We start from the raw sequence: 24,110 nt of genomic DNA, 5'->3' as shown, positions 1-24,110 counted from the left end.
CAAAATCTTTTAATATTTCTTTTAATTAAATATTTGTAAAATGGTCCCTCAAGACACTCCTTGATGTGAAGTCACTGGTTCAATTCCCCGCCCCTATTAGGGTGATATATTGGACACGATGAAAATGTAGTCCCAAGTTTACAAAAAACAAATTATAAAATGAATCTTTAACACTAAAACCATATCCTGTGTATCAGGGTGATATACTGGACATGATGAAAATGTAGTCCCAAGCTTACAAAAAAATATAATTGTAAAATGAATCTTTAAAAGCAAAACCATATCTTATGGATATATTAAAATCTCTAACGGCATAAATATTTCCACGTCAAAGTTGTAGTGTTTGAAAATTTTGTTATCATGCCATGTAAAAAATATTATTAAATCTAACATTAACATTAATATATTATAATATTAATATTATAAATTTAATAACTTAAGATTAATACAATATTAAATTTAATATAATATTAAATTTGTTATATTATAATATATTAATATATCATGATACATATTAACTCTAGATATATATGGGAGGGAAGAACAAAGACAAAGTGATAGAGGTGAAGAGATAGAGGGAGTGAGAGGAAAGGGGAGAGAAGTCGTAATATTTGAAAATTTTGTTATCATCCCATGTAAAAAATATCATTAAATCTAATATTAATATTAACATATTATGATATAATATTAAATTTGTTATATTATAAAATATGTTAATATATTATGATATATATTAGCTCTAGATATATATGAGAGGGAAGAACAAAGACAAAGTGATAGAGGTGGAGAGATAGAGGGAGTGAGAGGAAGGGAAAGAGAAGACTTTAGAGACAGGAGGAGAGAGGGAGGGATAGAGAAATGGAGTTGGAAGGAAAGAGGGGAGGGAAGAAGAATCACATAGAGAGAGAAAAGTGGAGAGAGAGAGGGGGGGGGAGTGACAAGGGAGAGATGGAGAGAGAGTGTATATGTTTGGGGGTGAGATAGAGAGATAAAGAAGGAATGATAGACAGAAGGGGAGAGAATGAGAGATACAAAGTTGGAGGGAGGAGAGAGAGAGAGAGACAAAGACAAAGAGATAAGGGGGAGAGGCACAAGGAGGTGGGAGAGAAAGGGAAAGAGAGGAAGGAAGAGAGCTTGGATGTGAGAGAGAGAAGGAGAGAGGAAGGGAGACAAAGAGGGAGGTAAGAAGAAAGACACAAAGAGAAAGGTGGAGTGAGAGAGAGGGAGTGATAAGGGAGACAGAGAGAGAGGGAGAGAGGTGTTATAGACATTTTTTGGCACTGCAACCCCAAGCATAAAATGTCCATAAACCTAGGGCTCCTAAGTCCCTAAAGGTGTTGTTCCAACCCCTAAAAGAACAAGGTCAACTGATTACAGCTTCTCCTAGCAGTTCTCCATGAAAAACTACTCATAACTGGTCAAAACTGGATCATTTAACCTGCTCCATAGGCAAAGTGTGTTGCATCTCACCTAAATACACACAGTAGGTGCATTGCATTTCAAAAAGCCCTTCTATGGGGTGCGATGGGCGAGAAGAGATAAATGGCAGTGCCAACCCGCGAGGTGGAGAAGCATGGAATCTTCCAGAAACTTCTCATGTGACACTTGCCTCTCTGAATTCAACCAGGGATGAGTAAGAGATCATCAATCTCCAAGTGGAAGCAAGAACTATCAGAGGGAAGACACTAATCAAATCACAAGCTGAATCATCTCCCTTGCAGACATCTATATATGGATCCCTCATCCCAGAGATCCAGAGGGCTGGAATTTTGCATCTTGTAAGGAATTGCTGTTGGTTTCTTGAGGTAACATCATAGTGTTGGGTGATCTAAGCTTTTCATGAGGTGAAGAAGGGCTTACTTGCTGAGAGGATGATGCTGGGTCAGAACAACTGGTTGTAACTCTCTTGGCTCTTTCTTGATTGTCAATAAAGCTATTCAAGTTTTCCTCCATACTCTTGTGTGATTTATGTTTTATGCATTTGTATGGTCAATTTACATCTGATCCTAGATTGTTTATGATAATAGATCTATGTTCTCGTATAGTGTTATGCTGCTTTTATTCTGCATGTACTCTGTGAAGCTGGGTATACAAGAAAGCATGTAGCAAAGGACTATCAGAAGAGAGGGGAATCGAGCAAGGAACCAAGCACAAGACAGAGGTTGGTCTCCTTTATTCTTCTCTCATCTATCTTTCATAAAGGAAAATGAAAGTAGTTTTACTTTGTTTGTTTCTAAGGTAGCTACCAGCCTTAGTGGGATTAGTAGTTCTGCATAGACAATTTTCCTTGTAACAAAATGGCGACTCCGCTGGGGAGCGAATAGATTGATTGTTTATCTACATTTGTTTACTTTATAAACTTATAGGCAGAGCCTGAAGTTGAGCCAGGTAGCCTTCGAACTGCATTTGCTATGCAAATGCAAAGTAGATAAATGCTGCTTCAGTCAATCTCCAGGTTTTGTTTATGAATTAAACAAATGATTTACAAACTCTCTAATTGCCCTTGTGGTGGCTCTAGTAACCTCCTTAGATCTACCCCTATGATTGATTTACTGATTACCACTTGCTCGGCCAAAATCACTGAACTAAACTGCAAACTGTGACCCGGAACCTAATCAAAGTCTCGTCCCTGGTCCAGCGCACTGTCTGTTCTCTGAATCTCAAATTCAGCGCACTTCCCGAGTGTAGTAGGTGCACTGCATTTCAAATTCACTGTGTTATAGGTGCGCTGATCAGACAAGGCCTTGTTCCTGAATTTTGGTTTCTGTGTTCACTCTTTTCAGATCTATTCAGGAGTTTTGCTGCCTGTAGTCAGTACACCTCGGTTTGGAACCCCTTTCCTTGCTGTTATTCCACCTCCATTGTGCAAAGAACTGTAAATGTTTTTATGTATTTGTTGAGCCATTTTCAGTGCTCCCTTACAAAGAAGTAACGTAATTGTACTGTCATTTCTTGATTTGAAAGTGTCGCAAGTGTCGTTTTCAGTCATAGAAGAGAGTTTGATTGCTCTTGATAGTCGATTACCCTGTTATTATTGTATTTGATCTGAATTAGTAGTTTTTCTAGTGTCGAAAGCAAGTTTTCATTTCCAAATCTCAAAGTGTTGTCATTGTCTTCATTTTGATTTTGAAAAGAAACTTGTTAGTAATTGTTGCTTTGAAAGATAATTCAGATTTGCGCATTAGCTTTCTTTTTATCATTCACATATTAAGAAGGCTGAAAACAAATACATGCATGTGCATTTGCATTTAGACTGTTTGATTGGTTTGATTTAGGACAGTGCATATAGTGTGTGCTCTATGCTCTTTGCTGAAAGAATATTGTCTCTCTTTCCTTAGTAGCTAGGATTTTCATTGCACAAAGAAGATAAAAAGACTGTTTATCATCTTAGATTGCATTTTAGGAATTGCACATCTACATCACGCGGTGAACCTGAAAGGCAAATTTCTTAAACAAGATCAACTATAAAATAAATTTAATGAATCTAACAACTCTTTGGAACCTAACACACAACATCTAGAAGTCTAGGCTAGAGACGTATTCCGGCGTCGTAAAGCCTGGTAACTGTTGTTTTCACTGTTGGTTGGGCGATTCCTCCACTTTGAGACGATAAGTGCCAGTACGGACTTGTGCTCCCACGTACCGTCGAGTATATTTTGGGAGACCACAATAGGCTTAATCCTTTATCCATAGGAAGTCGTGTCTGCCGCCCTATCAATCGCAATGCACTGAACACAACATTCGGGAAGATTGACTGCCGTACCGTAAAAAGTATTCTGCAGTTTTGCAATTGGTTTGGTAATCCCTCTGTCTAGATTTCCATAGCAGTCCCTTTCGTTCCTTTTCAGAGTCCTTAATGGAAAAGGTCCATCTGAGCACTTGTCACTTCAGGCTCATTAAAAATCGAAGGCGACTAGAGTCATCTTTTGTTTTTTCTCGACTCTTTAAAATTGAAAAAACAAGTTGTGTCAAAGCGTCTAAAATTTATTTTAAACGGAATAATCATCACCTTTCCTACGTTGGTCTTAGGTTGAGAAAATGGAGTCCACCAACCAAGGAGTTCCCCTTGGAGGAAATCCTAGTCCCTTCTCCTCTTGGGGAGATGTTGGTGCACCCCATATGGCCACATTGTCGCTTCTAGGATTGACAATCGGCTTGCCCGTATGGCTTTTCTCAACCTCCGTCGTTCAGAACACCGCAATTCCTGAACAATCGAGTCAGCAACTAGACAATTCCAGAGTTACCCCCCAACCCTCTACTTCGTCCAATTCTTCCTCTCCTCCTTCCTCTTCACTTGATGAGGCTGGTAAAGCCAAAAATCAAGTACCAGATAAGAAGAAGGAAAGAAGAAGAAAGAGAAGAAGAAGAAGGAGCAAAAGGCGAAAAGGGGCAACCAAGAGTTGTCTAGCGAAAATCCGCACACTGCACCGACCAGGCCTAAATCGCCATGTGTCATTTGCAAAGGAGACCACTATCATAGGGATTTTCCTTGCATCCCTCGGATTTGAAGGGACTGGTCTCCTCGTTTGCACAACCCAGTGTCGTCAACCTCTGATGATCATGTTGAAAACACACCGTCGACTAGTGAAAGTGAAGCCCCTGGACAAAAAGGAAAGTGCAAATTTCCTTGTAAACTGTGTGAAGGCGATCACACCATCCACTGTTGTCCCTTCTTAGATGAGGCTAAAAGAGTTTTGGACGATCGTCCGGTTTCACCGTTACGACTTCCTCCTGGATATAAGAAACTCTTGCCGAGTCCGTCACTAGTTGAAAATCTGGCTGACCTGCCCAGGTGGTTGGTCGAAGCGTCTATCATTGAAGATAAACCATCTGAACCCATACCAGACGAAAGTCAAAAGATCGAGGCGGAAGTTGACTCGGTATTGCCTTCAGAGGTTCCATCTTCAGATGATACAGTCACCGAAGAGAACAAGGATGACACCGTCCAAATTCTTTTCGTAAACACAGACTCCGATGAACATGGGGGCAATTTACTCATTCCTTTACCGCAGGAAGGAAGTTCGTCAGAGTCGTACCCGGCCGTCTATTCGGTCCCACCTCCAAGCAACCTAGTTGTTTCCTTCGACTGGAATTAGCTAGGAAGACCCCGTTTACCGGCTAGTGTACCATTCTGAATCATTGCTCAAGTATATAGAATGGTTATGGCCGCTACCATCACAGATGAAGGGGCTTCTGTGAGTATCCTTTCCTCGACTGCTTGGAAAGCGCTTGGTTCACCATCGCTTTTACCTGAGATGAGAAATCTAACAGGCTTTGACAAAGGAACTAGTCGACCGTTAGGGATCCTTCCTGATGTGCCCATAACATTGAGAGGGAAAACCATTCAAATGAACGTGATGGTAGTCCAAGGACCCCTAGATTATAATCTACTCCTTGGACGAGACTATATTTATTGCATGGGAGCCATTGTCTCATCACTCTTTAGAGTAATGTGTTTTCCGCACGAAGGAAGAGTGGTCAAGCTCGTAGACCAGCTTTCATTTCCCGGTTCACACATGGCAAATAGTCATATACCATCCCTGAATGGTATTTCACGCAAGGAATGTCTCATCAATCCCCAGTTCGTCCACCTGATGAGCACGAGTGATTCGGGGGACATGACTGAAACGTAGGGGGCATGCACCCTGGTCTGCTTCGGTAGGAAAACTTCAGGTATAGCATAGGTTTCCGCGAAGGATATATGACTAGTCTGACACTCCCATCCGCAATTGGAAAAGGGGGTTAGACTGGAATAAGATTCCCTCGTCAAAGTTATGTGAGTGGTGGCGTCTGCGCCACTCGCCTTTGTCTATTTCGGTAGACATCGCCGAAGAAGTGTTTTGTTTGCGGTGCGAATAGAACAATCTTTGGTAACCTGAAAGAGGTAGGCCTTTTTGGCAAAACAAATGTTTTGTCTGCGAAATTGCGGGGTAACCTTGAAACTCTATGTCTCTATACCTGGGGGCATGCAAACCTTTTGGCATGCAAGCGAAGAGCGACCATTTATTTTTTAAATTTGTAGGTCCTCTAACCCTTTAAACTCGTAGGATTGGTCGTTTCCTAACTTGCATAAAGAAAGGATGTGGGGCAAAGCTTTGAAATAATGTCGTTTTTATATATGAGACATTCTTATCATACGACTGGATTAATCGAGCAGTTTTAACGCGGACTTCATGCTCGTTAAAAAATAAACATAAGCAATGAGCAAATGTTTCCCCCAACATTTAAGCTCATTAAAAAATGAACCAATTTCCGGTAAATAACCGTCGTGAATGTAGTACTTCAGCCTTTGAAGCCTTGGTCGTGTTCTCATCATCACCTCCACTTTGTATTGGCCGATCATTCACCTCCACTTGATTGTTTACCCCTTTTGAGGAACAGCTGCGAAGAGTGATCCTGTTAGCCATCCTTGTAACACTGTCGTGATTGGAAAATTCCAAACCTTACCTGGAATCAACTGCTACCTGAATTTATCATTCATTCCTCAAAGACGAGCCTCCTTTAAGCTCTTTTCAACTGACTCGTAAAATATGAAAAGATTGCCGAGCCATTGGCCTCTCCAGCTTGTTAAAGTGACCGGAAGTGCTATCCCTCCTTTAGATTTTAATCTTTTTGGACCTGAGGGATTATTACACAAAAAGATCGAGCGCTTGTTTTGTTCGGCTCGTTAAAAGTACCGAAAATTCATCCCTTTTGTATTGTTTTATACTTTTTCGAACCTAAGGGATTAGATGACGAAAAAGGATTTTTGGAGTTTCCTTTACGTCCCTTTTCAGACTCTCTAAAATTGAAAAGGACCGAGTTATCTTTGTCGTTAAACTCGTTAAAACCTAATAGCGACAAACTTGTCCATAGCAGACAAGAACGAGTTTCACTATCGCTAGGCTCGTTAAAACATAGCGATGGGTTTGCCCGAAGGGCAAATTATAAAACAAGCATATGTTATCCTCCTCAAGCTTGACAAAAATAAAGAGGTACTGGTCAGCAATGACTGGGGAAAATTGGGAAGAAAACTTGAAAAACTTTGTTGGTAGCAAGTCGCTCTTGAACATGACACTTTCACTCCGCATCCAAGTCGTGTTGGGTTGTTTCATTCACCGGTCACATCACCATGGTCACATCACACTATCCACATTTGGGGTTAATGCTACCAATCCATCATGTCAGTGTCGCCGATATGTTCAAGAGAAGTCTCTTAGAGAGTTCACCTGTGTCTCACCCGCTGCAATACATTTACGCTCCATTCTTTCATGACCGCCAACCTGAACCTTATATCACCAGATCGTTTTCACCTCCATTAAAATCATTTGATCCGTTCCGTGTCATTGACGTGGGATTCATTAAGGCCCTCCTATGATGGATCGCTTCTTGTCGACATTAGCTCATTATCCAAGAAGTCGATCTAGGAACACCCCTTTCAGTACTTTGAAGCTTGCATGCCTCAATGGCAAGTTTCTCACTTCCGGCGACAGGTTTACATCAATGACCTTCGACCGAAAGATTTTGCGTGGTGTTCGACGCCAAGTCCTTTATTCACACCCCGTGAATTGTACTGTAGTACCTTGAGGATCATTATCATTATCGGTGATTCCTCTCGCGCCTTTTAAAAGCTTGCATCATTGACTGGTAATCAGGTGATGTCTTTCCATGTTCGACTCCAGAACATCTCTCACATGGATCGACTTGTACTTTGAGTGAAGATCAAACGAGATTGAAGACCCCGGATCTAGTTTCATCCATCCGGGCTGCGATATATATTCAGGAAATAAAGACATCAAATGTACATCATTGCTGCACAGATAATCATCCAATCTATAGGATGATGGCTCTACCAGAATAATCAGTCTACACTCAGACGATTCTCTGTCCTATGTACATGAAAATGAATTTATAAAGCTGAGCATGGGAATGCCCGCCTCAACTAGATCATGAAAATATTATGAAGATAATGTATTGTATTGTATCTTATTACAGGTCTCCTTCCAGCTTGAAAGAACTTCGGATCCTCATGATAAAGCATTTCACCCGACATCAAAAAAGATTAACGACCTCATGCTTTAGGGGGCAACTGTTATAGACATTTTTGGGCACTGCAACCCCAAGCATAAAATGTCCATAAACCTAGGGCTCCTAAGTCCCTAAAGGTGTTGTTCCAACCCCTAAAAGAACAAGGTCAACTGATTACAGCTTCTCCCAGAAGTTCTCCATGAAAAACTACTCAGAACTGGTCAAAACTGGATCATTTCACTTGCTCCATAGGCAAAGTGCATTGCATCTCACCTAAATACACACAGTAGGTGTGTTGCATTTCAAAAAGCCCTTCTATGGGGTGCGATGGACGAGAAGAGACAAATGGCAGTGTCAATCCGCGAGGTGGAGAAGCATGGAATCTTCCAGAAACTTCTCATGTGACACTTGCCTCTCTGAATTCGACCAGGTATGAGTAAGAGATCATCAATCTCCAAGTGGAAGCAAGAACTATCAGAGGGAAGACACTAATCAAATCACAAGCTGACTCATCTCCCTTGCAGACATCTATATATGGATCCCTCATCCCAGAGATCTAGAGGGCTGGAATTTTGCATCTTGTAAGGAATTGCTGTTGGTTCTTGAGGTAACATCATAGTGTTGGGTGATCTAAGCTTTTCATGAGGTGAAGAAGGGCTTACTTGCTGAGAGGATGATGCTGGGTCAGAATAACTGGTTGTAACTCTCTTGGATCTTTCTTGATTATCAATAAAGCTATTCAAGTTTTCCTCCATACTCTTGTGTGATTTATGTTTTATGCATTTGTATGGTCAATTTACATTTGATCCTAGATTGTTTATGATAATAGATCTATGTTCTCGTATAGTGTTATGCTGCTTTGATTCTGCAGGTACTCTGTGAAGCTGGGTATACAAGAAAGCAAGTAGCAAAGGACTATCATAAGAGAGGGGAATCGAGCAAGGAACCAAGCACAAGACAGAGGCTGGTCTCCTTTATTCTTCTCTCATCTATCTTTCATAAAGGAAAACGAAAGTAGTTTTACTTTGTTTGTTTCTAAGGTAGCTACCAGCCTTAGTGGGATTAGCAATTCTGCATAGACACTTTTCCCTGTAACAAGAGGGGAGCAAGAGGGAAGAGAGATAGAAGGGGGGAGAGAGGGAGAGAAGGGGAAGAAAGAGAGAGAGGGGGAGGAAGAGAGAGATAGAGACAAATAAATATGGAGAAAGAGTGTGTATGTTTTGGTGGTGAAATAGAGAGACAAAAGAGAGATAGAGAGAGATAGATATACAGATGGAAGGTGAAGAGAGGGAAGAAGAGAGAGAGATAGAGAGAGGGAGGGATAGATAGATATGGAGGGAGAAAGCATGTGCGTTTGGAGGGGGGGTGAGATAGAGAGACACAAAAGGAGAGATGGAGGGAGATATTGATATAGATGGACGGGGGACAAAGGGAAGAAGAATTCTTGCACAGGATTCATTTATTTCAGTGTAGATGGTGATTTATAATCCTATTTGATTGCTTGGATTGAAGGAGATAAACTGAAGGACATGGGAGAGGAGGAATGAAGAGAAAGAGAAGGAGAGGATTGAGAGAGGGAGAGAAGGGTAAGAGAGAGAGAGGGAGACACAAATATGGAGGGGGAGAGAGGGGGAGAGAGAGAAGGAGAGAGGGAGGGAGATAGTGACAGGGTTGGAGGGAAAAGAGAGAGAGAGAGAGAGAGAGTTGGGAGAGAAAGGGAGAGAGACACATTGAGAGAGAGGAGGAGAGAGGGAGGGAGAGAGAGGAGGAGAGAGGGAGGACAAAGAGATGGATTTGGAAGGGGAGAGAGGGAGGGAAGAAAAAAGACATACAAAGAGAAAAGTGGAGTGAGAGAGAGAGGGAGTGAAAAGGAAGAGATGGAGAGAGAGTGTGTATGTTTGGGGGTGAGATAGAGAGACAAAGAAGGAGAGATGGAGGGAGATATAGATATAGATGGAAGGGGGAGAGAGGGAAGAAGATTTCTTGCACTAAATGCATTGAATTCATGGTAGATGGTGATTTCTAATCCTATTTGATTGCTTGCACTAGATGCATTAATTTTAGTGTAGATGTTGATTTCTAATGATATTTGATTGCTTGCACTAGATGCATTGATTTCAGTGTAGATGTTGATTTCTAATCCTATTTGATTGCTTGATTTTTGTGTTATAGTATTTCAACCTATTAATATTGGAGAGCAAGAGAGAAATATATGATGTTTATTACAATAGTTCAAGTTAAAGAATTGAATGGTTTACAATCTCAACTATCCTTTCATATAATCGATGTGAGAAGATGGAAAAACTAACAAATAATATAAATAGTTTGTAAATCTGACCACTCATTAAAAAAAATCAAAATTACAATATTTCTTGACTTTTGCAAAACAAACTATAGATAAAAAAAAATCATCAAAATATTTTGAAGGAAATAAATTATTTCAAACATTAGCAATGAAACAAATGATTTCAAGAGTAATCTTGATGTAGTAAATTATTAAAACTACTCTTCAAAATATATTTAGTAATAGCTAGAGGGACACTATTAAGAATGATTAATTGTCAAAAGTTTTGATACCTAAAATTAAATGAAATATATGTGCAATATTAATCCTCTTGCAAACTATTGACAAGATTGTCTCCCTTCTTCATCACCAAGTACTAGCAGATAATTACATACACATATAGAAATATAACACAATAATTGTAACATTCACAAACATTACCATCCAAATCCAAAAACATAAACACACGACCACTCAAAGCATCCAAGCGCAGACATTCAAACCATTCAAGGAAAGCAAGAAAAACAAAATTAAAGAACATAATGATATAGTCATGTCAAACAAAGAAAACATAATGTAAATGTCAAAGTATGAAGTTTATTTCAAACATATACATAATAATGATAATCTAAAAATGTGTCATTGTTGCCTTCAACTGGAACCAACGTAGATCCATCTAACTTTGGATCTATCATGCACTGAGAGGGATCAAATCCCTCGAGGTGCAAACCTTTCCTGAAATTCCAAACTCCAAAAAGAAGATTTGCACCTCGAAGGATTTGAGCCCTCTTGGCGCTTGATCGATTCAGAGTTAGAAAGATCTAGACTAGTAAACTAATATAAAATTTTATAGGCTCCAATATGCTAGAAAAATAAAAACTTAAATTAGTTTATAATAAGTACTAATACTACAGAACCATTTTCGATTACTATAATCCTATCGCCTAATAGCAAAGACTAATAAGATAATTTAAACATAAATCAATACAAATAAATCTTATTAAAGCTCAATCAATACAAATAAAATATCCCAATAATAAGAGAGTTCTCTATATATATATATTCATGACCATACCTAATAATAATTTTCGGATAGTTTAAGCATTATGTACCTAATACAAATGTAGATGTTGTTGAGCTTCCCTATATTGTAATAGAAATGTTACTTCTCACTAAAGCTCAATTCAGACAAATAAAATATCATCCCAATAGTAAGAGAGTTCTCTATATATATTCATTACCATACCTAATAATAATGTTCGGATAGTTTAAACATTCTGTACCTAATACAAATGTAGATGTTGTTGAGCTTCCCTACATTGTAATAGAAATGTTACTGATTTTTAATAATGGAAATGTTATTGATTTTTAATAATGGTGGGATGGTTTAAACATCCATTTTATTATATTAGTTAATAAAATATCTCAATAATAATAGAGTTCTCTATATATTCGGACCATACATAGTTTAAGCATTCTGTACCATGTAGATGGTATAGATGTTGTCGAGCTCCTACATTGTAATAGAAATGTTATTGATTTTTAATAAGGGAAATGTTATTGATTTTTAATAATGGTGGGATGATTTAAGCATCCATTTTATTATATTCGTTAAAACGAGTCTGTAATGTAATATAAGTAATAATTTGTGTGATTTAATGTAATATTAGTAATTTGTGTGAGTTATAATAAGAATTATATATATATAATTTTAAATTTATCAGCATATATTTATTAAGATTGGAAAAGATTAAATATTTTAAGATGTAATTTTTTTAAGTGTAAAATTTCATTAAAAATTTGTATTTTTAGAAATTTTTTTTTTTTAATTTTAAATTTTGTAAATTCAAAATTAGAATATATTTATGCTAATTCTTAATATTATAATTATAATTATATTTATTTATTTGATTAAAATCCTAATAATACATATAGTTTTTTTTTTTTTTTTTTTTTACTAGGGGCATTAACTACTACTATATTCTTGGTCTAGGTTAGTCTTCGTAGATCCAGTTATTCATAGGGTATTTGAATTTTGGATCTCTTACTTTATACAATACTTCATATTATGACTATCCTCAATTGAGGTGTCCCTTGATACTAATAATATATACATATATATGTATTTGATATTTTTCTTTAATATGTTTACAATTTTTTTAATTGATTTTTTTTAATGTGATATGTATAATATTAATTATATATAGTTTATTATAAGCATTACATTTTTATATGCTTATAAATTTTTGGAAAAGTTCACTCGACAAACCCATAAAAATGTAAAGCCATCAAAATGTAAAGTAATTATGAGTAATTAGGAGTAGGTAGAGGGCCGAAAGTTATCTTCAATGAAGGTATGAGTGAAAGAAATAAATCATGGATGAGACAAATAACAAATGGATGCAAAAATGGAATATTTACCTCAATGCATGTCTCACAAATAACAAAGTGATAAAGAATTTTGTGATGGAGAAGTTTCATAAGAGTATATAGGGAAAAGAGTTGGGTAGAAAGAAGAAGTACCATGTTCAAGAATTCAACCCCACTTGTGATCTCCTCAATTAAGAACTAACTCACATCAACTTCGGTGTGAAAAGGGACGAAGAAAGAGACCTAAAGAAGCTTGGCACAGTGGAAGAGACCTAAAGAAGCTTAAGCTGGGAAGAACCAGTGTGTACTTTTTGCACTTCTGAGGCAGTGGAATCGAAAAATCATTTCATTTTGGAATGTGATGCTTTCAGAGACATCATAAACACTTATGGCAACTTGTTAGCATGAATACCTTAGCATTGTCTTTTAATGAAGAGATTGTTAGAAAATTAGATCAGCTCATCATCACTTTAAATAAGAAAAATATTAAATTACAAAAAAAAAAAAAAAAATAATAATAATAATCCCACACACTATTTTTAATCTAATAAATATTAAAATATCAATCATTCATTCATTCCACCCCCATTCAAATCTCCCTAATAATTCTCAACTCAATAAACTTAATTTCCCCAATAATTCTCAACCCAATAAACTTAAACTTCTAAGAAAGAAGCAGTCCACGCTAAAAAATAAATAAATGTACCCGATACAATGCTTGGACGAATATGACGATCTGTATCGCTCCAAATGAAAGCAAACTTTAAAGTAAAGGAGCTTTGCAATGATGTACACCACATTCTCTTTTTGCCATATGTAACCCCAAACATAAACACCAGCACGAGAGGAGTGATCTATAAAGCAGACTTTACACCGAAAACTTTCCTGAAGCGAACTTTAAGAAGCAAGTCCCGAGATGATTGTGATGGCATTCCCTCAGTTCTGACAGGCGAGTGTCTACCTCCTCTTACCCTCTCAAACAAATAAAAAAAACATAATGCTTAAACACACCAATCTGCTGATCATACCAACTTTTACAAGAATATGCATATAATCATGACCGAACGGCTTTACGAGTGATTTCATTAAGCCTAAAACCCCAAAACCCGCGGAGGCAGGCTAATTCGAATGGGCTTCACTGCACGATTCTCCAACATGGCCCATGGGGAATGCAGCTTTCGCTAGAATAGACCACACATTGTCGAGGTTGGCGCTCCAATAACATTTTAAAAGTTCTTTTGTTCTGCCCAACGTCTGTTTTGCTGTCACAAGGAGTGTATCCAAAGCACCCTCTTCCCAACGTCACTTTCATTCATTTTCTCTGAAACTCCACCGCCCCTCGTTGTCATGGGACACAGCCATGCAATTTCCATAATTACTAATCTATCTGAAACAAACTGAATGGGGTCTGAACTACTCTGAAATAAAAGGAGGGCATGATAACAGAACCCCAAGCAACTTGTTTCGTTCGTCTGCATTTGGGTTTTGTGCAAATGGGCTTTGTTTTGCTGTTATTGGCCATGCTCTGTATGTACATTGTTCCAGGAGGAAGCCAGATTGAATCAGATGCAAGTATACTGCTTGCCATAAAGCAATCCTTACAAGGGGATTCTGATAACATTCTGCTATCTTCATGGAATGCTTCAGTTCCTCTCTGTGAATGGGGAGGTGTCAAGTGGGCATATGAAAATGGGTCTCTGGTAGACTGCAAAAACACTTCTGAGGGAACCCAAAATCTGACATCTAAAAATCCATCTTTGGTGGTTTACAGCATTGAACTCGCTGCTGCAGGACTTGGTGGAACGATTCCAAAGGAGATAGCGAAGCTTCTACATTTGGAGAAGCTCTACTTGGGAGTTAACATGCTCAGAGGAACTATACCTTTAGAGCTTGGGAATAGTGCTAGGCTTATGTCTGTTTCATTCTCAGGGAATAAGCTCAATGGCAGCATTCCTCCTTCAGTATGGAATCTCTGTGGGCAGCTTGTGGATCTTCTTCTAGATGGTAATGATTTGAGTGGTTACATACCAGAGCCTGCTTTGCCTAATGTTACATGCAATAATTTGCAGATTTTAGACTTGAGCAATAACAATCTGCAAGGGCCCGTGCCTCTGTTTCTTAGACAGTTTCATGGCCTGCAAGAGTTGGATCTGAGCAATAACTCTTTGTCTGGTACAATACCTGAAGCTCTTGTCCAACTGAATTTATCAAGTTTGAATTTGTCTCTTAACAATCTCAGTGGACCCATTCCAGTGTTTTCACAGAGTTTTGGCAATGAGTCATTTGCAGGAAACAGGCTCTGTGGGCCTCCTCTTGCACCTTGTGCAGGAACTCAAGTTCAGAGGCATTCTGGACTGAGCCCTGGGGCAGTTGCAGGAATTGTTATTGCATTGATGACAACCATTGTTGTTTGTGTGTCCTTATTGATAGGCATTGGAAGTGCCCACAATATGAAAGTGCTGGGAGGAGGAGGGGACCCTTCTTTGAATGAATTGGAAGATGAAGAAACAGGGGAGGGCAGATTGGTGGTTTTTGAAGGTGGGGAGAATCTCACAGTGGAGGATGTGCTGAATGCAACAGGTCAAGTACTGGGTAAGACCAGCTATGGCACTGTCTACAAAGCCAAGCTTAGCCAAGGAGGAACTATTGCTCTGAGGCTTCTCAGGGAAGGGACTTGCAAGGACCGAAAAGAACTCCTGCCTGTAATTAAGGATTTGGGTCGCCTTCGGCATGAAAATATAGTCCCTCTCAGAGCATTTTATGAAGGAACAAGAGAGAAGCTTCTTGTATATGATTATCAGAAGAAAGGCAACTTGGCTGACCTTCTTCATGGTAAGTTGTCATTTTGAAACCCAAGGCTAAGGAAGATTTTCTCTGTTGTCTTTTGTTTCTTCTCCAAAAATAGGAAAATTGATTAGATTACATCCTCCATTCATAGGATATCAACTGTACATGGATTACAAAGATTCAAATAAAGTCTGGCCTTGAAAGCTGGCTATATCCTCTATGACCAACAAAACAACATTCGTAGGGTCCTGTGAAATGGGCCATTGCACTGATATATCTCATGGCCTTTTCGGCCTTTACATTTTAAATGGCCTTGAAAGCTGGCTATATCCTCTATGACCAGCAAGACAGCATTCGTAAGGTCCTGTGAAACGGGCCATTGCACTGATATATCTCATGGCCTCTTCGGCCTCTACATTTTAGAATGGCCTTGAAAGCTGGCTATATCCTCTATGACCGACAAAACAGCATTCGTAGGTTCCTGTGAAACGGGCCATTGCACTGATATATCTCATGGCCTTTTAGGCCTCTACATGTTAGAATGGCCTTGAAAGCTGGCTATATCCTCTATGACCAACAAGACAGCATTCGTAGGGTCCTGTGAAACGGTCCATTGCACTGATATATATCATGGCCTTTTCGGCCTATACATTTTAGAATGGCCTTGAAAGCTGGCTATATCCTTTATGACCAACAAAACAGCATTCGTAGGGTCCTGTGAAACGGACCATTGCACTGATATATCTCATGGCCTTTCCGGCCTCTACATTTTAGAATTTCTTTAGAATTTTTCTGTTGTTGAGAATACATGAATTTCACTTCAAAAATAAATGCAGTTCTCCCAAAGATATATCACAAGTAGCAAATACTATCACTTTACCTGGCAAGTATCCACAGTCTGCTTCCACTTGCAAATTGATGTTCGGATTGCAACAATAAGATTCAAGAGGCCATGGTCTAACCAGATATTAAAAAAAAATGAAGAATGCACTAGAGTTCTGCATCTCACATACACATAAGTTAGGCTCTAGATTCAATATGAAGTCTTGCAATGCTCTCTTCTTCATTCAGGGAAATCCTCATCTTGTAGGTCTATGGGCTGGGTCCTTACTTTGTCTTACTGATGCAAAAAGATCCTTGCTTTTGCAGATGCTCGAGGTGGGAGGCCCTCTTTGAGCTGGGCTCGCAGGCACAAGATTGTTCTTGGAGCAGCAAGAGGACTTGCCCACCTTCACACTGGGCTTGAAACACCCATCATTCATGGCAACCTCAAATCCAAGAATGTTTTGGTGGATGAAAACTATGTGGCACATCTGACTGATTATAGTCTAGACCGGTTAATGACTCCGTCATCTGCTGCTCAGATGATGAATGCAGCTACACTTGAGGGCTACAAGGCTTCTGAGCTCCAGAAGATGAAGAGGACCAATACCAAGACAGATATATACAACTTTGGCATTCTCCTGTTAGAAATACTCATTGGCAAGAAACCAGGCAAGAATGAGAGCTCTGATGAATTTGTGGATTTGCCTTCTATTGTGAAGACTGCTGTATTGGAGGAGAGTACGTTGGAGCTGTTTGATGTTGATATCTTGAGGGGATTGAGAAGTCCTGTAGATGATGGATTACTTCGAGCACTTCAACTTGCCATGGGTTGTTGTGCACCTTCTCCATCGGTGAGACCAGATATTAAGGCTGTCATCCAACAACTGGAGGAGATAAGGCCTAAGACTCATTCTGCTTTATATACTCCCACTGATACTAGGAGTGAACTAGAGCTTGCATTTTAGCTTCATGTTCATTATTTGTACTCACCTTTAGGCAGTTTTTTGCCTCTCCATTTGCATGCTTTACTCTGCTTTTTCTATTGCTTTGATGTAATCTTTAATGTAGAAGACATCTTTCAAATCCATGGGAGTAAATGCCTGAGGAGGCAGCAATGGAAAAATCCAAAATTTGCATGGTTACACCCTAGCAGTAGGGATGAATTTAATTAAGTATCCACAGAGTTGAGGTATTGGAAGGTATTGCCATTTTCTTTCCTTTATGAGGACCCTGTGTTTGGCTTTAGTGTCTGGAGTTTGGAGTTTTCAGTGAATTGCTGCAATCATTCAGATCTGTATGATAGGTGAAAAAGTTCATTGAAATGTCATACTAAATGCCAACGCAGGGTCCTCTGGAACGGAACATAATGGCAATCTTAAAACCTGCTAAAACCTTGGTTCATTAATTGAAAGTCTTGTCAAATATGTTTTTGAGAGTAGCAACTGTGGATTTAAAACGATGTTTGGTAGTAGACACTACCTCTCAACCCATCTCCTTTTATTTTTGCTTTCTGATCGAAGAATAGAAAGAATTGAAGTTCTAAACAATGTCTGTTATCGATCTGTATGGCATTTGTGGCCTTTGTTTGGTTGGTAATGTGAAGAGAAGAAAAATCTTTCCATCTGAAGGCCTTGGCCTTAAAAGTTTTCATTCAAAACTTTTCAATACCTGCTTTATCCTTACCAAAATAAAGTTACTTACATTGTTTCCAATGTGCAGAGTAAGGGATTGACATGATATCTAATATAATATAAATTTAACCAACACTAATTGAACCAACTTCTTAAGCCCATTGCTGATATTCAGCAGACTATCTCAATGTGGAGCTATATATCATGATACCATGACAAAATAGACAATAAGTTGGTTTATGGATGAGAAACTCAGATATCGGTGTCATATAATTATTTCAAAATTCACTTTGATCTTCTTGATTACATCTGCATTTGGTTGGCTGGTCCTTTATGTTTTTGGGATTGTGTCCTTTTGGAGTAATAATTTCACTTTTAAATCATTCTCTTCACCTTATTTTGCTTTGAAACTTTTGGTAAAAGATGGTATATACCAAAACCAAAGAGCCATGTGTTATTTAATATTATTAAATAGCTAGCAATTATCCTTGAAGTTAGCAAGAAATACAGAGTTGTAATGTGAGAAAATATGAAAATGCTTTATTTTAAAACTTAGTTGAGGATTGGAGTAATGTGAGAACTTGCTGATACGCTACTCTTTAATTTAGTTTGTTTGCTCAGAATTTGTTAAAAAAGAAAAAGGAAAATGACAGAGACGAGAAATCAGGTTTTTTCTCAATATGGCAAGAGTAAAATATATTTGTCAAAATATTCAAAAGTGATATTTTAGATAAGTAATATGTTTATTGAAGGTTTAAACCCAATGCATCTAGTCACTTATGTTACATGCTTAGTCTCTCTGTTTGATATTTATGCATAACAATTAGCATATTCTAAACATTCAATTTTTTCCATCTTTTTCTGGTCATTTTTTATTTTTTATTATTTTTTTATTTCTGGTCATTTTTTATTTTTATTTTTTATTTTTTATTTCTGGTAATTTTTTATTTTTATTTTTTATTTTTTATTTCTGGTAATTTTTAATTTTTTGTTTTTTGGTTTAAAATTCTGTTATTGAAATTGCAAATATTAGTTGGTGAAAGTTGCACCCAGGTTTTATTATTTCTAATTTGGTAATTTTTTATTTATTTATTTATTTTTTTTAAATTCTGTTATTGAAATTGCAAATATTAGTTGGGGAAAGATGCACCCAGGTTATTTTTTAGTAATATAATTTATTTTCAGTTTAGTAATATAATTTATTTTCAGTTATATAACAAAATTAATAAAATTATTCATATTTTCAGTTATATAATAAAATTAATAAAATTATTCAAACTGCAAATATTAGTTAGTGAAAGATGCATCCAAAATGTTAATCTATTTATACATTAAAAAAAATATAATTTTATTAATATAATATTAATAAAAAATATAATTTTATTAATATAATATTAATAAAAAATATAATTTTAGTAATACAATATCAATAAAAAATATAATTTTATACATTAAAAAAATATAATTTTATTTATACATTAAAAAAAAATACAATTTTATTAATATAATATTAATAAAAAATACAATTTTAGTAATACAATATCAATAAAAAAATATAATTTTATACATTAAAAAAATATAATTTTATTAATATAATATTAATAAAAAATACAATTTTAGTAATACAATATCAATAAAAAATATAATTTTAGTAATCCAATATTAATGGGTGAAAGATACACCCATAATTTTAATAATTTTACCAATATAATGTATAAAATATAATTTTATTAATATAATATTAATAAAAAATACAATTTTAGTAATACAATATCAATAAAAAATATAATTTTAGTAAATTAATTGGTGAAAGATACACTTAGGTTATACAATTTTAGTAATTTTACTAATATAATATTATTAGTTAGTGAAAGATGCATCCAAATTATTTTGGGATGCTAATCTATTTATACATTTAAAAAAAATACAATTTTAGTAATACTAATTTGGGATGTTAATCTATTTATACATTAAAAAATACAATTTTAGTAATACTACTTTAGGATGTTAATCTATTTATACATTAAAAAAATACAATTTTAGTAATACAATATTAATTGGTGAAAGATACACTCAGGTTATACAATTTTAATAATACAACACTAATTGGTGAAAGATACACTCAGGTTATACAATTTTAGTAATACAATACTAAAAAATACAATTTTAGTGATACAATATTGAAAAATATAATTTTAGTAATACTATTTTGGGATGTTAATTTATTTATACATAAAAAATACATTTTTAGTAATACAATATTAATTGTTGAAAGATACACCCAGGTTATAGAAATTTAGTAATACAATACTAAAAGAATACAATTTTAGTAATACTAAATATAATTTTAGTTATACTATTTTGGGATGTTAATTTATTTATACATAAAAAATACATTTTTAGTAATACAATATTAATTGTTGAAAGATACACCCAGGTTATAGAAATTTAGTAATACAATATTAAAAGAATACAATTTTAGTAATACTAATTTGGGATGTCAATCTATTTATACATTAAAAATATACAATTTTAATAATACTAATTTGGGATGTTAATCTATTTATACATTAAAAATATACAATTTTAATAATACTAATTTGGGATGTTAATCTATTTATACATTAAAAAAATACAATTATAGTAATACATTAGAAATTGGTGAAGGATACAATGCAATACTAATTGGTTATACAATTTTAGTAATACAATACTAATTGATGAAAGATACACCCAGATTATTTGTGATGTTGAATCTAGTTACACATTAAAAAACAATTTTAATAATACAATTTATTTCCAGTAATAAATGTTGAGTTTATTTATACTTAAAAATACTCGTAGTAATACCATTTATTTTTATATAATAATTATATAACCCAATTATACAATTTAATCTAGTAATACAATGTATTTTTATATAATAATTATAAAACCCAATTACAATTTAATCTAGTAATACAATTTATTTTTATATAATAATTATAAAACCAAATTATAATTATAAAAATTAAAGAGTCGGCATTATATGTTTTTAGTAATACAATTTATACAATTTATTTTTATATAATAATTATAAAACCAAATTATAATTATAAAAATTAAAAAGTCGGAATTATATGTTTTTAGTAATACAATTTATACAATTTATTTTTATATAATAATTATAGTTTTGATAATGAATTATTAAATAGTTTGAAATAGATAAACACAAAATTCTAATATGATTTTTGTTAAAATAAAATTAACCCAATATAAATCACAAAAATTTAAATTTAAAAAATAATTATATAACTAAATTATAATTATATAACCAAATTGTAATGATAAAAATAAAAAAAAATCAAAATTATAACTCAACCAAATTCTAATTTAATTTTTACATTTTTTTTAACACAAAATATAAATCACAAAAATTTAAATTCAAAACCTAATTATATAAACATAAAAATAAAAAAAGTCAGAATTATACCTCAACAATTAATCGTATGCAGGGATCAAAATTGAACACGTCAGAGCCCTTCAAAGGGTCTCTGGCACGTCAGAGAAGTAGGGAGAAAATTTTACCAGTCAAAAAAAATTTAAAAATTGATTTTTGTCATTTAAAAAAAAAATTGGAATAATATCTTAAAATTTTTTAAGAAGTGCTGTCAAATTGTCAACTTTTTTTTAAATTTCATTTTTTCTGAAATTAGAATTTTAGGAATGTTGAATTTGTAAATTTCTTTTCATGTTAAAACTTAAATCCCATTTCAGAAACTCCCATTTCAAAAACAACAGTTTCCTTTTGAGTTGTTTTTTCTAATTGTGCATATGATGCAAGTTCTTATTAATTATTATGTCACAATTACCTTTTGATACCATTACATTTGGCAGTTTCTGAGTTGCTCCCATTTCAAAAACAACAGTGTATTTTTAAGTTGTTTTTTCTAATTGTGCATATGATGGAAGTTATTATTAATTATTATGTCACAATTACCCTTTGATACCATTACATTTGGTAGTTTCAATTGAGAGCGACTAGATGTCAATATGGGCCATGTCTTAGGTCTGTAATTTCACTGGGTGGTGCCTGAAGGCTGCCCAAAGCAAGGTTTGACGACAATTTAAGCTGGAGAGGAGCATAGATTCATCATTCAGCAAACGCCTGTCAAGCAAGGTTTAAGCACGATTTATGCTTGGAGAGGAGCACATTCAACAGGCTTCCTAACATACTGGATTTGATTTGTTTGTGGATTCCCAATTCCTGGTATGTTTTCATATTAAAAAAGGAGATACCAAAAACATATACACCTTTGTACACTCTTTTGTTGAATCCTAAACCTGTTTAGAATTTTACTGAATTTTTTCATTCATGCAATAAACTTAAATTTGATTGAGCTGCTTGTATATTGGCTTGAATGTTCTGGTCACAAAAATTTCCTACAAAACTAATCCTTATCTGAACTGGAGCAGGAATATAGGTCTCCTGTTTATCCATTAATGGTAAATGCATCCGATATATTAGTTGTGGCTCATATCAGACCTGCCTTATACACAACATCCATGGGGTTGTTGTTCCACCATTCTCCTGTGAAAAAATAAAAAGAAATTTGAAAATAATTCACTATTGTCAATTGAATTGCTCTTTTTTTTTATGCTTTTCATTATAGAAGTGTGACTTGAATATGTGTCCTTCTAAATGAAATTAAGACCTGCCCTTCAAATTTGATCACTGATCGTATGTAATACGAATGAGGTACGGATTTTATATAATGCTATATTGGCTCATACAGCACACACAAAACAAAAATCACGAAAGCCTCTTATTGGATGTTGCAGCTGTCTTCGATGGTGGAACACGAACCATCAACAACCACTCTAAGTCTTCAACAGTACAGTGGAACACGATCCACTAACCACACGATCCACAGTACAGTGAACACGATCACTAACCACGGGATTAGAGGACTATTGTATTGGTTGAAAATAGAATATGAGTGAAATTATTTCTAAATTGAGATTTACACTACGGGCATATGGGTGATGTGTAGGTCAGATTATTTTGGGTGATGTGTATTGGTGATACTATTTTTAAAACTCCAAAGGTCGTATCTTCCTACACTATCCTCCTACACTATCAGTGTATGGGTGACACTACTAGAGATTTGAACATTGGTGAGACTACTTGCAAATTGATTCCAAACACCAAAACTCCAAAGGCCTGAGTTGGTGTTGGGACTTGCTTTTATTGCTTGTATCCTCTCTTGCTTTTATATTCCTACACTATGGGCGTATGGGTGACGCTTGCTTTTATATTGCTTGTATCTTCCTACACTACCGGCGAATAGGTGACGCCTCCAGAGATTTGAACACGATTGTGACTACTTGCAAATCGAATCTAAACACCAAAACTCAAGAGGCCGGAGTTGGTGATGAGACTTGCTTTCATATTGCTTGTTTCCTCTTACATTATAGGCGTATGGGTGACGCCTCCAGAGATTTAAACATGGTTTGAAAATAAAATAAAATAAAGTTTCTTTATAATATTTTATGTGCTTATACTAATATAGCATATAGAGGCCATATTTTCAATTGGAAACAACAATAATTTAATTTAGCATATAGAGGCCATATTTTCAATTGGAAACAACAATAATTTAATTTAGCATATAGAGGTCATATTTTCACTTGGAAACAACATAAATTTTTATTACATTTTGTCAAAAATTTGGTGAAAATTGTTAAAAATCCGGCTTATGACAATCAAATTTTTAAATTTTATATACTTTATATATTTGTTATTAAATTTATTTCTACCATTAAAAAAGATTCAAACATCCTTACATTTCTACCATAAAAACGATTCAAACACTCGATGATCAACCACTACAACCTCCATTGCAACCTCAACCTCCACTAGATCAGAAGACGATTGCGTCGTGGTTGGTTGGAAATAGCATTACTATAGAGATTCACCAACCTCCAGTGGATCAGAGGACGATTGCATTGTGGTTGGAAATAGCATTACTATGGAGACTAGAGTCTCCGGCCCTAAGAATACGTTTTGTTAGGGCGAATCAACTAGAGTTAAATTTTTACTTTGATGTATACTTCCTATCCTCTACGCTATAGGATAAAGAACATTTATCAATGGTGAAGAGGGCCGAGATGATCTTCCGATAACAATTTTTGATACTTCACAATTATATCGTTTTCATAACAAT

At 35.4% G+C, this 24,110-nt stretch overlaps 1 protein-coding gene across 1 annotated transcript; it reads left to right on the top strand.

Moving 5' to 3' along the window:
* The first annotated feature begins 13,598 nt into the window (after positions 1–13,598).
* On the top strand, positions 13,599–17,468 carry LOC149216927 (putative kinase-like protein TMKL1). Its single transcript, XM_089392860.1, has 2 exons — positions 13,599–15,493; positions 16,598–17,468. Exons 1-2 carry the CDS (start codon positions 14,098–14,100, stop codon positions 17,236–17,238), a joined length of 2,037 nt encoding a protein of 678 aa, XP_089248986.1. The 5' UTR covers positions 13,599–14,097; the 3' UTR covers positions 17,239–17,468.
* Positions 17,469–24,110: the final 6,642 nt, after the last annotated feature.

The sequence above is a fragment of the Pinus tabuliformis genome, chromosome 1_1 (assembly GCF_031772625.1).
Source record: "Pinus tabuliformis cultivar Carrire ecotype Pingquan chromosome 1_1, CPIR1, whole genome shotgun sequence".
Taxonomy (NCBI): Eukaryota; Viridiplantae; Streptophyta; class Pinopsida; order Pinales; family Pinaceae; genus Pinus; species Pinus tabuliformis.
Note: the sequence above shows the minus strand (reverse complement) of the source record. Positions and strands in the feature narration are given on the sequence as shown.

Excerpts from the sequence above, each read along its gene's own strand:
- LOC149216927 (XM_089392860.1), top strand. The coding sequence starts at position 14,098 with ATGATAACAGAACCCCAAGCAACTTGTTTCGTTCGTCTGCATTTGGGT. Across the intron at positions 15,494-16,597 it reads CTTGGCTGACCTTCTTCATG|ATGCTCGAGGTGGGAGGCCC; the intron begins GTAAGTTGTCAT and ends TTGCTTTTGCAG.